General features: G+C 36.6%; 1 protein-coding gene across 1 annotated transcript in view; it reads right to left on the bottom strand.

Moving 5' to 3' along the window:
• LOC149580147 (calcium-dependent lipid-binding family protein) overlaps positions 1 to 14,061 on the bottom strand; it is a 321,232-nt gene that overhangs the window by 139,641 nt on the left and 167,530 nt on the right. Inside the window, exons 27-28 of the mRNA XM_089789740.1 lie at positions 1,326 to 1,799; positions 880 to 1,209 (exon numbers count right to left, since the gene is read on the bottom strand). Of these exons, the coding sequence (XP_089645866.1) occupies positions 880 to 1,209; positions 1,326 to 1,799 (804 nt within the window). The remainder of the gene's footprint in view (positions 1 to 879; positions 1,210 to 1,325; positions 1,800 to 14,061) is intronic.

The raw sequence follows: 14,061 nt of genomic DNA on the forward strand, positions 1-14,061 counted from the left end.
GGTTTTCTCCCACATTGGGTTTCCACGTAAATCTTGTGTCATTGTGTTCTGTGCATTAAAAGTTTTAAATTAACAAAAGTTGTTATTATACTAATTCACACCCCCCCCCCCCCCCAACTCTCAATATAATCTTGTGCTCTTCAAGGTCTTCAAGAAGTATTACCCAAGTTCACAACTAACTATCGCGAGTAACAAAAGGAGGCCAAGCCATCAAGAAGTCGTCGGAGCCCTCCAAGGAGCAAGCCAAAAGAACCAAATTGTTGGCAAACAGCAAAATGGAGATCAGAGCTTATTGTAAATAGCAGCCATCACCAAGGAGCAAGAAGTCCCAGAGGAAGGTATCAAGCCCATCAATGTAGATTATTTAACACAATATGGAGGTATATGAACTGTTTTTCATTACTTCTGCATTAGTTACAGTAATTTACGCAATTGAGTTGCATAAGGGAAGTCTAGTGTCTACTAGGAACACACTAACTTACAAATATGAAATCATTTTTATCAGTTCTTGTAGTTGGAACACATACTGAGAAATGAAATTCTGCCTTCACTTAGTAGCATGTCTCCTCAATTTGAATAATCTCGAAAGGTGTATTTCTTTCTGAATATATATTAAATTACAGAATAGCAAGACTCACAAGCAGTCAGTTGCTTAGAGTCCCGACATGCAGAATAGTAACAAGTTTCCAACCGTGACTGGCTTATAGCCAGTTTCCTTAAGTGTTATTCTCACTCGCTTAGTATTAATATGTGGTTTATTTATTTACATTTTTCTACATAAAATAAATAAAAATGCAAGGGCTATAAAGAACCTAATCTCTTTGATGTTAAAAATGCAGAAAATGAATAACATTCTTGGAAAACGTCTAGAAATTTTACTTTCAAATCCATCTGAAACCTTTCTTGCACCAACATAGCCAACTGAGAGCCATCCTCCTTATTTAGGAAAATACAAACACTATCAACATTCATCTTCAGCTGAAACACAACTCTAGATTTTCCGTTTCCCAATAAACCTTTAACTAATACACATTCAACATCTTCTACATTTTCACTTGGCACTGGTATATTTCCAACAACATCATTCTGGGAAGCTCCATTATCAGATAAGCGCTCCATCAACTCACTCAAATCCACGCCAAAATCAATTAATGCCACAACAGTAGATCTATTGCAGAAGAAATCAAGTTTGGTCATGCAAATGCTCATCTGGAAAGGACACAAAACCCAGGTAGTTAGTTCTACATATTAACATCAGAAAAAATCAATTCTTATCTAACACAAATTTCAAACATTAAAAAACTTCACTGTAAGATGAACATTACCAGTGTGTCTGTTCCATCATAGGCAGGAGAATCGGGCTGCCTAGTAACAAATGTAACACTTATAAAATCAACTGAATTTTTCTCATCAACTTGCTCTTCTCCTAGGTTTAAAGCCCCACTACAAAGATCGGCTTTGGAATTGATTATTGTGGTTTCAAAGTCACATGAGGAATCCCTTGGGGTATCATACAAAGAACTTAAGTTGCTTGGCAAGACAGAAAGACTATCACAAGAGCCACCAAAATCTGACAGCGCATCTTTAAAATAGTCGTCTTCATCTAAAATCTTTGTTACTGGTTCTACCCTATATTTTTCAACATCTTCATCAAATGTGTTTTGGCCATTGTTCTTCAGTACAGAACGTGCAACATACTTGCAGGTTGAAGACACGTGGCCTTGAAGTTTATCTTCGATCTTTAAAGAATGCAATTTCATTCCCAAAGTCAAATCATTCTCCCATTGTGTAACAGTCACCTGCAAAAATGCCAATACGGTAAATAGCAAATAAATCTTAAAACTAAAAGACTAAGGAAATTCACCATAAGTATACCACTATAGATTTTGAATAGAGACTTAACAACGACATAATATTTTGCTTAAATAAATCAGATTTGCAGGAATGTGAGCCATTGTTATGCTAGTTTACCAATAATATAATTTTATCCTATTTTGTGAGCTCAGTTCACTTTGACTTTGTGAAAACTCTCCGCTTATGATTAAAGAATGCCTATACACATAACATTAAAATGACAATGAATCACCGTGGACAATTTAAAATACATCAAATGCCTCACCAACAAGACTTCAATCTAAAAAATTCTGGCACAATAGGCTCTCCATAGTGAGCTTTAAAATAAAGAACTTCATTAGATTTTATCTACTAACAATACAGATGGATATTTACACCCAATGAAATAAAGAAAACAATAATGAATTGAGCTCTGCTGACAATGAAAACTCCCATTCAAAGTTAGTAAATTGCTATGCTGCCTTATCAATGTTCCTGCATTCAAACCTAGTGTTATTTTCAGGTCCAAAAAGAGAGTGTGTCGTACAATGTCGATTGGTGAGTTTACCACACAATCAACCGAGTCAACAATACCCAAACCACATGTTTTAAAAATTATAAGGAATGTTTTAAAAAAAAACATTTACACGCGAAAAAAAGAGAGAAATTTGCAAGTCTTCCGAAATATGCATGATGGTAATTTTCAGTCTTCTATAGAAAAACAGGAAAACCACATTTTTATTATAAATTGATTACTTGAAAACCGAATGAGTGTACCCAAGCTGATGATGGGATAGATAGAGAATTAAAGGTAGTGGGAGAAAAGAGATGCTGTTTCAAACTGATGACCCTTGAATAAACCACTCCTTGTACTCGGTATCATGCATATGGAATGTAAGCCTACCCATTGTATCTCAGAAACTCTGAGCATACTCCCACACTATCTCCTGAACTGTCTATCTAATTTATTTCAGTTTTTCTACTCAGTTACCGGGTTCTGCTGTTTATGCCTGGGTCCTGGTACTCGTACATTTTTGGTACTGGTTCTTCCTGGGTACTTCATGGGTTCTTTGTGGATCCTTCTGTGAAGGACCTAGAGTGAACCTGGGCACCCAGGATGTACCCCAGGGCAGTAGGTGAGTTTATGTATGTATTTCTGATTTGTTCATTAGCATGTTCTTTCTATCAGCTTTAAATACTCTCTTGCAACAGCTTGGTAATATTATTCAATCTAAAATTGTTTTTATGTAATGCCCTTAGTTTATGACAGTAGTGAACAGCAATCTACTTCGATTCATTTGAAGATCAGGGTTTGACTTTATTTTATTGTAGATCTAAGGACATGACTGTTGATAGATTTGTAAAAGCCAGCCAATAGTTATGTTTGTTGACCATGTTCAGATTGATGTCAATTGCTAATGCATTTAATTTGAAACTATATCAGTAATACAATTAATTTATTTATAACTTTGTTGGCCATTATTGATTTATGAGTACCACTTTTCTTTTACATTTGTAACTTCAAAGTTTTAACATACTGCATGCATACATATACAGACAATCCTAAACCCACAAGGGAGAAAGAATTGCCGTACCCACATACCCAAACCCCGTACCAATACCCGAACCAGAACCTGTATCAGCAACTTAGTTTTTCTAAACTCTGCTGTTAATACATGGGCTGCTGGAACTCGGTGATAAACAGTTGGTTAACATCAGATGGTAAAGTGAGAGCCACTCCACCAGGCTATCCCTCATCTGAACTTGTGAAGGTGAGGGGGATAGTCTACAAATTTTATATATAACAGCAACGCTCTCCCTCTAAGTTTATTTCACCAAAATTGGTGATTTTTCAACATATGATTCTAAACAGAGCTACTATCAATACTATCATTGATTAGGGAATTTGGTAAAACTAATACTAACCCAAAAACTAGTATTGTCATCTTGAATATAAGGACAGAAACAATTGTACCTCCTACTATTAGTAAGTCGGGTCACCTCCTACTATTTGTAAGTCGGGTCAATTATTTCATGTTGCAATCATCCAGAATACCAGTGTCATGTCCCCTTTTCAAATAATTAAAAAAATAATAAACTTTGCTAAGGCAGGCAAGCTCCAAAAAGGTGAAGTTTCAGCAAAAGGGGCTAATCTTTGGAAACCAATGGACTAATAAATAAAAATTATTATTAAATTATATTTTATTAACCCCTCTTGGACGTGAGTTAGGGTTATGCCCTCTTTTAAGGGGTTTGGAGGCATTTTGGGCTCATTCCAGAACTTGATTTTTGCTCATTTCTTTGTTGTTCTTCAGAGGCTGCCAAACCTGTGGAGAAGGAGACCCAAGAAGGGGAGTTTGCAGGTTTCCAAGTAGGCTAAGAACGGGAGTTTGAAGCCATTCCATGTGCATGCTCATACTGAGTTTGCCCTTGTGCTAAACAGTGCAGATTTGTGGGTTTTTGGGTGTGTGTTTTGTATGAGTTTGGTGTTTTCAGTTGAGTATTTCATGTCAGTTTGGGTTGCTGCTGTATATCAAACTTTTAAATGTTAAAATAGAGCTGAATATATGTATTGGGATGTGATTAAACTTCTGAGATAGATTATTAGTGTTTTTGTGGTGTTTCCGGGCATATTTTGTGCTATTTCGGGAGCCCGATGAGCATAGTTTTTGTCCTACATTTTTGAATTGTTGTGTAAAGGCTATACGGATTTGGAAATGTCAATTTGTAGGCTGTTATGCTGCTGAAATTTCTGTAAAAATTTTCATTTTCAGATTTATTAATAATTTGTGAAGTTGTGAAGCTTTTAGCACTATTTTCAGCATACTCGATTTGGGGTTTCTTGAGGAATTTGGTGGATCTTTGGGATATTAGTTGTTTGATTTTAAAGACCTGATTTGAGGCTTAAAATATCATGAAAAATCAGAAAAGTGACATTTCAGTGGTATCAGAGCCATGATCTTGCCAGCCTGAGGGTTTGTAGAAGTTTGCATGTCAGTTTTAACAACTACCCAGATCTTGCATGTCAGTTTTGACAACTACCCAGATCTTGCATGTCAGTTTTGACAACTACCCAGATCTTGCATGTCATATTCTATGGTTGCATGTTGCTTCTAATTAGTTGCATGTCAAAATTTATGGTCGCATGCAACTAAGTGAAAGAGAAAAAAGATATTTGCAGCGAGAAAAGAATAAAGAAATTTTGATCAAACCTCCAGTTGAAAGTAAAAGTACAAAATCCAAGGAAGGGAAAAGTATGGCTGATCCAGATGAGATGGCAAAGAAATTTTTCCAAGAGATCCAAAATACTCAGAAACAAACAGCGGATAGTTTGGCAGAAACTAGAGAGGCTTTGCGAATATTGACAGAAAAACTACAAGGAGTTGCATCTATTAATGAGAAAGGGAGCACTTCAGAGGAGCCAAGAAATCTAAAATCCACACCATCTAAATCAACTAAAACTATTTTCTTGCCTACAGATGAGCCACCAGTACCAAATCCAGCCATTAATCCCGTGGAAGAGGTTACAGGTAACTTGATTACATTAAGAGCTACTTATAATGGCTTAGATGATGACTTTCGTAGTTCGGTTCCTTTTAGAGAATATGTGGATATGATGAACACTTTGATGCCCAAGAAAGAGAATAGGAGGGAGCATGACATAAGTGGAAGAGAGCTCAAAAATAAAATAAGCAAGTTTACAGCACCTACTTTTGATGGAACAAACAAAATTTCAGCTAGAGCATGGCTACAAAAATTACAGACTTTCTTCACACTTAACCCCATGAAGGAGAGTGATGCTGTTCAATTTGCAAGTCTACACTTGGAAGATGCAGCCTATGATTGGTGGTATCATGGAATGACTACTCAAGGTCATGATCAGGTAACTACATTTGATGATTTCAATCAAAGAGTGATAGACAGATTTGACCTCAAGGATGATGAAGAGTACTTTAAAGAATTGTCAAAGTTGAAGCAAACCAAATCAGTTAATGAGTATATAGAAGAGTTTTAAAAAGTGGCTGTTATGGTACCTGATATGAGTAAAAAGAGGATTGTTTATCTATTTCTTGATGGTTTAGAAGATTCTGTTAAGGGTTTGGTTAAGGCTTTCTCACCCTCAACCTTACAGGAAGCTATCAAAAGAAGCTTGCAACTTGAAACTTGCGTGCCTATGAAATCAATCACTAATCAAAAACCCCCAAATCTTTGGCAACATAAGGGAAATTTTCAGAAAAAAACTTTCCCAACACTACCACCAAAAGATGTCATAAATGTGGCAAAAAAGAAGGTAGATGAAGAGACTAGGAGTGAATTACGAAGGAAAAAGCTTTGTTTTACTTGTAGAGAACCATGGGCTCTAGGACACAGATGTTTGGGGAAAGGTCAAGTGCACTATATTGAAGTTGCTTCAGAATCTGATTCAGATGAGCATGAGGAATTTCATGATACTAAGGAGGAGGTAGAAGAAGAGAAAGAAAAAGAAATCAGCAAGGGTGGCACTTTAGCAGCATTATCGAGAGTCCCAAGATACCATCCCTTTCGAATTCGAGGGGTACTAGCAGGGCAAAGGTTGACAGTTCTTCTTGATAGTGGAGCAACTCACAATTTTATTGATGAGGGATTTGTCATGAAAAGAGGGCTTAAAGCAGAAGATTTTGAGGGATTCAATGTTACGGTAGCTGATGGATTCACTATGCCTTGCACACGGGTGGTGAAACAACTCAAGATGACCTTAGGAGATTATGAGTTATGTGATGACTTCTATGTGGTTGGTATTGGGGAGACAGATCTTGTATTGGGTGTTCAATGGTTGCACTCTATCGGAGGCTATTACATGAACCATCAAACTATGGAGTTTAAATTTCATTCCAATGGGAAAGAAGTCATATTGAGAGGTTTATCGAATGGAGCACCTAAGGCGGTCTCTGCAAAGAAGATGGAGAGGACTTTTCGAAGAGGACAAGTAACATGGGCAGCAGGAGTCATAATCCAACCAACAAGCTCTCCAAAGAATCAAGGTAATTTCCATTTTGAAATTCAAAATATTCTAGATAAGCATAGTATAGTTTTCAATGATTTGCCTCCAGGATTACCACCAGATAGAGGTTTTGAGCATGTTATAGAGTTAGAACAGGGTGCCAAACCAGTTATAACAACCCCATACCGCCATCCAAGAGGTTATAAGGAAGAAATTGAAAAAACTATTAAAGAACTCCTAGACATGGGATTCATAAGGCCTAGCTCTAGTCCATTTGCATCATCTGTGGTACTTGTCAAGAAAAAGGATGGTACAATGAGAATGTGTATAGACTACAGGGCTCTAAACAAGAAGACCATAAAAAATAGGTATCCTATACCACGCATAGATGAACTCATTGATGAGTTACATGGTGCTGTATACTTCTCTAAAATTGACTTAAGATCAAGGTACCATCAAATCCGAATGAGGAGTGAAGATGTGGAAAAGACTGCTTTCAGATGTCACTATGGGCACTTTGAATTTCTTGTTATGCCATTTGGATTCACTAATGCACCTGCAACATTCCAATCTTGTATGAATAAGGTATTCAGCCAGCATCTTCGAAAATTTGTTTTGATATTTTTTGATGATATCTTGATATACAGTAAAACATGGGAAGAGCATCTAAAGCACATAGACACTGTTTTGGGAATCTTGGAGCAGCAATCTTTCTATACTAAGCTATCTAAATGTGAGTTTGGTTTGACAGAGATCATATATTTGGGACATATTATAAGTTCTAAAGGAGTACATGTTGATCAACAAAAAATCCAGGCAATTTTGGATTGGCCTCCACCCACTAATCTTACACAGTTGAGAGGTTTCTTCGGGTTGTGTAGCTACTATAGGAGATTTGCCAAGGGATTTTCTCAACTTGCTACCCCCTTGACTGATTTGACAAAGAAAGGAGCTTTTGTTTGGACAGAAGAGGCACAAAAAACATTTGATAAGCTTAAGGAGGTAATGAGTTCATGCCCTGTACTTGCAATTCCAGATTTCTCTTTACCTTTTGTTGTTGAATGTGATGCTTCTGGAGAAGGTATAGGGGCTGTCCTAACTCAAAGGGGACATCCAATAGCATTTGAGAGTAGAAAATTAAATCAATCAGAGAAAGGTTACTCCATCTATGATAAAGAAATGTTGGCAATCATGCATGCACTTCATAAGTTTAGACAATATTTGGTATGTGGGAGATTCATTGTAAAGACAGACCATAATAGCCTCAGGTTCTTCTTGAACCAAAGGGATTTGAATGATCGTCAACAAAAATGGGTAAGCAAATTGCAAGCTTATGATTTTGATATTGAATACATGAAAGGAAAGAATAATGTGGTTGCTGATGCTCTCTCAAGAAAGCCCACTTTGTGTTCCTTATCATCTATCTCTGCTGATTGGAAAGTCTCCATAATTTTAGAGTATGCTAAAGATTCCTTTGCCACAAAGATTTTGGATAAGTTAGTGGATGATAACAGGTACAAGGTTGTTGATGAATTGATTTATTACAAGAACAGGATCTTCCTAGTGCCAGGGTCAAAAACTAAGGAGAGGATATTGAGGGCCTTTCATGACACACCTTTGGTTGGTCATCAAGGATACTTCAAGACATACAGGCAAATTCGAGAGCAGTTTTCATGAAAGGGTATGAAGGAGGATGTCCTTAAACACATTAAGGAATGTATGGTATGCCAACAAAGCAAGAGTGAGCAAAATTTTCCTGCAGAGTTGTTGCAGCCACTTCCTATTCCTGAACAAAAATGGGAAAGTATTTCCATGGACTTCATCACTAGGTTGCCCAAGGTTCAAGGTAAGGATTGCATATATGTGGTGGTAGATAGACTAACTAAGTATGCACATTTCTTTCCTATCACATCTGATTTCAAGGCATCACAAGTGGCCGAATTGTTCTTCAAGGAAATTTTTAGATTACATGGTTTTCCTAGAAACATTGTTAGTGACCGGGACAGTAGATTCCTCAGCTCTTTTTGGAAGGAGCTCTTTCATTTGGCAGGAACTGAACTCACTCCCAGTACTAGCTATCACCCTCAAACAGATGGACAAACAAAGATAGTTAATAAATGGATAGAGGGATATTTGAGGAACTATGTTTCAAATCAACAACATGCGTGGGTGAAATGGTTACACCTAGGGCAGTATTGTTACAATACATCTCATCACATGTCTATTGGTATGCCTCCTTTTCGTGCTCTTTATGGTTATGATGCCCTTTCCTTTGTTGATCTAATACTTTTCGATAGCAAAGTACCCACAGCAAGTGATTTCATCAAGCAAAGTCAAGACATAATAAGGTCCCTCAAAGATAACCTACAACATGCACAGAACCAACAAAAGATATATGCTGACAGGAAAAGCACTGAAAGATCTTTTGAGGTGGGAGATTTGGTATTTGTTAGGTTGCAGCCATATAAGCAAAGCACCTTGAAGAGGAGTGGGGCAGAGAAACTCAAGCCAAGGTTCTATGGGCCTTATAAAATCATCAAGAAGGTAGGAGAGGTAGCTTATGAATTGGAGCTCCCACCAAACAGCAAAATACATAATATTTTTCATGTATCTTGCCTAAAGAAGGTTCTAGGCCAGCAAACCATAGTATCTACAGAATTACCACCTCTTGATGATGAAGGGAAATTAGTTTTGATACCAGAAGAGATTTTGGATACAAGAGAGAAAAGATTGAGAAACAGGAGCGCCATAGAGCATTTGGTCAAATGGAAAGGATTACCACTAGAGGATGCAACTTGGGAAGGAGCACATACTCTTGAGAATTCCAACCTTCACTGCTTGAGGACAAGCAATATTTGGGAGGGGAGGACTTGTCATGTCCCCTTTTCAAATAATTAAAAAAATAATAAACTTTGCTAAGGTAGGCAGGCTCCAAAAAGGTGAAGTTTCAGCAAAAAGGGCTAATCTTTGGAAACCAATGGACTAATAAATAAAAATTATTATTAAATTATATTTTATTAACCCCTCTTGGATGTGAGTTAGGGTTATGCCCTCTTTTAAGGGGTTTGGAGGCATTTTGGGCTCATTCCAGAACTTGATTTTTGCTCATTTCTTTGTTGTTCTTCAGAGGCTGCCAAACCTGTGGAGAAGGAGACCCAAGAAGGGGAGTTTGCAGGTTTCCAAGAAGGCTAAGAACGGGAGTTTGAAGCCATTCCATGTGCATGCTCATACAGAGTTTGCCTTTGTGCTAAACAGTGCAGATTTGTGGATTTTTGGGTGTGTTTTTTGTATGAGTTTGGTGTTTTCAATTGAGTATTTCATGTCAGTTTGGGTTGCTGCTGTATATCAGACTTTTAAATGTTAAAATAGAGCTGAATATATGTATTGGGACGTGATTAAACTTCTGAGATAGATTATTAGTGTTTTTGTGGTGTTTTCGGGCATATTTGTGCTATTTCGAGAGCCCGATGAGCATAGTTTTTGTCCTACATTTTTGAGTTGTTGTGTAAAGGCTATATGGATCTGGAAATGTCAATTTGTAGGCTGTTATGCTGCTGAAATTTCTGTAAAAATTTCCATTTTCAGATTGATTAATAATTTGTGAAGTTGTGAAACTTTTAGCACTATTTTCAGCATACCCGATTTGGGGTTTCTTGAGGAATTTGGTGGATTTTTGGGTTATTAGTTATTTGATTTTAAAGACCTGATTTGAGGCTTGAAATATCATGAAAAATCAGAAAAGGGACATTTCAACCAGCATATAGGCCCGCACACATCTCTTGTGTTATGTTGCATTGTAATTAGTATTTGTACTGTTATTATAAAACGTTTATTGAACCTCAATTCTTAAATAGGGTCTTGAGCAGTGGAACCCTTTCCTTAACTCTCTTCAAGGTTACTCTTTGTCTCCATTTGGTCTACTGCAGACTAGAATGGTAACACCCTACCATAGTCATGAACAAATAAATATAAATGCAGAAATTGTTGACTGTTCTCTTTAGTCAAGCAATTAGCATTGAACATGTGACTAGTGTCCATAGAAGTTGTTCCAAGACTTTCCAACTTATTTGAAAGAGGTAAGTGATAAATTTTATAGATTTTGTTAGCTTTCACTTTGTAAGTTTACAAAAATTTCCATTTTTTGTTAAATTTTAACTTTCCAAATCTTGAATGTTTTCTATTAAAGGGCAACACATATACACATCGTTTGATTAAAAGAACTGATAAAGGAAAAAACATAATTATGATCAAGTAATGATAGTCAGATACCAATACAATATCAACAATCAACATAAGCAGATTTATTGGCAATAAAGAAATTGCCTAAAAGGAGGAAAATATTCAGTGAATACAGCAGATGATAGAGAAGTGTAACAGCTGCAGTATATAATATGGAGAATAATTTGGACATAACATCCTTTTGATATAGATATCATTTGATACATGTACTTTAATAGATTGTTGAAAGAGTAGAGCAAAGATAAAATATCATTAAGCATTTTACTAAGTATGGATGTGTAGATCAGATTATTAAGCATTTACTTAAAGTCTAATTCAGACTCATTGTTCATTTACATTTACACTAAATAGATAATACTGAGGACATGTGACGGATATAATTCATCAGAATCATGTAATACAAGTTTCACAAACGGCATACCATACGCAGAATCATTAGTAATCCATTTCATATATTAAATCAGAAATTTGGCTTTCAAGCAAGACTCTTATATAATGCTGAGTTTCATAGAGATATTGAATTTAGGTCAGCTTACAAATAGTTACTCTCTCCATTACACGAAATTAAAAATATCTAAAATCATTTTGAGTATAAGACTTAATAGGAAGAGGTCTTTGGCGATAAAATTTATAAGAACATCATCCCAAATCTTAAGTGATAACCACCAGGGACATTAAAATCCTACTGCTAGTTCTGTCAACCCTTCTAACGAAGACCCTATTCCCAACATGTATGTCGCCCGTATCTCATGGATCCTTTGTATTATGATATACCTGTCTCTGAGATCTCCTACAGATGTAATATATATAAGACTCAAATTTGCCTGATGCATAGAACTTAAGTTTTAAGCCAAAACCCTCAAGCTAGGCGGATTATGCTCTGATACAATTAAAAGATCCCAAGTAAAATTTAAAGGCAATGTCTGATAGTTTTTCCAGATTTCTTTCTTCGGCAAACGATTGAAGAGGAATGTCTAAATTTTTTGTGGTTTGAAATTTTATGGTTTTTTCGTATGTTTTGTTTTTCTGATTTTTTTTGGGTATTTTGACAATATGAAATATGCAAAGTCTGAACTTTAACCTAACTATTGATATAAACCTACATAAACAACTCATGCCAAAATTGAAAAAATTCTTATTTTCTTTCAAATTCTGATTTTTATTTTCATCAAAGATAAAGTCATATCCATACCAAACATGTACAGCCTACTCCCAAATTTGTTTGGAACCACTGATAACAGCAACCAACACCTTTCCACTAATTTACACTTAAGTCCAACTCAAGGCGATCCCGACCAATTTTCAACGTTTGATTTAACTAGGCATGTCTGAATTGCCCCCAAATTTGCTTAGCAACTCTACTAACAACCAGCACCTTTCCACTAATTTAGAGCTCAAAACAAGAAGCTAGAACCAGTTGGGAAAACACACACCTCCCTTAACGACAGCCCATAAACATAACGAAAATAAATTAATATTCATATATTCTTTACATGGATGCATCGCCTACAAACCAATCATAAATACATGATCCCAAGTGCTCCATTGCTCTCTTAGGACTCTAATGGCTCTCTCCAAAAATTTGCAAACTTGGGCACTTATGCAATTCAAGGTGATCCCTACCTACAAGTCTCCAACCTACAATTTCATAGACAATAAATAACAAACTTTTTATCTCTCATGTCCCTTAAAATGCTTTCCAAGGATGTGGAGACACATAAAAACAGTGTAACACCAGTACTAGGGTACATAGGGACAGGGGGATGCAGGGACAATTTTCCGGGACTGGGGGAAAATGGGCGTCATTTTCGGGATGGTAGGAGGCGGCCAAGGGATGGCGGCAAGTGGAGGACGGGGTAGGTAGGGTTGCATAGTAAACGTATAGAACTTGAAATGCTAGTTATGAAACGATGTTTAAATACAACATACCAAATTAAATACTCAAATACAGAAAATTTGCAAAATGAACTAGACTCATTGAACATTCAACTTAGTAACATATTACATACCCAATAGTAACATTCAAATATCAAAATTCAAATAGAAAGTCAAATACTCATCCCAGCAGAGGCATGCATGCAGAATGGTGGAGGTTGGGGTACTTGGGTACTCAAGTACCTGGTGTGGGGACTTCTCGGGGACAAGTACTACGAAGTTTGGGAGGTGAGTGCGAGCCCCTGTGTTACACTACATAAAAATAACTTAGGAACGCAAGGCTAATGTCACATGTGCTGACAAATTTGTCACTTTCAGAAGCACAAAATAAAACAAAAGATGAGGAAATACTCTCTTTAAATTCACAAGGGAAGCTCCTTGATTAAATCTACTATAAAATCTAAAACAAAAATAAGTGTGCTAGTATGCAACATTGTGTGGTTCATTCTTTGAGGTTCTACAGTTTGTTCTTTGAGGTTCTGGCAAAAGATAAAATGAACAAGAAAACTTGACCTATCTATTTTCCATCTCAAAGGTGTAAAGCGTGAAACTTTTAAGAGCTAATATAAAATAGTATTTTTTTCCCGTTTGAATTGGAGGCTCTAATCTCCTTAATTTGTTCCTTGTAATCTCCTAAGTAGCCTGACACGAGGTTCTACTAACCACCGTCTCTCGCCCTTCAAAGTCTCCCAACCAAAAATGATGTCTCTCACTAGAGAGCTTAGGGCTTAAGGCATCATCAGAAACTTCATTTCTCAATCATCGCCTTTGCAAAATCAATATCAATTAGTAATTATACTAATAACCACTATAGTCTTCTGGTTTGGGGTCCATCTCTCCTTAGTTCTGATTGGGCCTCGATCGAGCCGGTTCAGACATTACTTCTACGATGCATCATTAGATGTCATAGGTTCATTCCTCATAGTATCATTTTTGCTGAGTTTGGGCCTCATCCTTTTAGCATCGCGGCCATTTTTTACCTAATTTGGTTCCTTCACCATCTGCATTGTTTTACGTATCTAGTGAGCGAACGAGATCAATACTCCTACTTGGCATATTGCTCTTTGGTTGCT

Source organism: Cupressus sempervirens, chromosome 1 (genome assembly GCF_028749045.1).
Source record: "Cupressus sempervirens isolate cs-2001-9-10 chromosome 1, ASM2874904v1, whole genome shotgun sequence".
In the NCBI taxonomy this organism is placed as follows: Eukaryota; Viridiplantae; Streptophyta; class Pinopsida; order Cupressales; family Cupressaceae; genus Cupressus; species Cupressus sempervirens.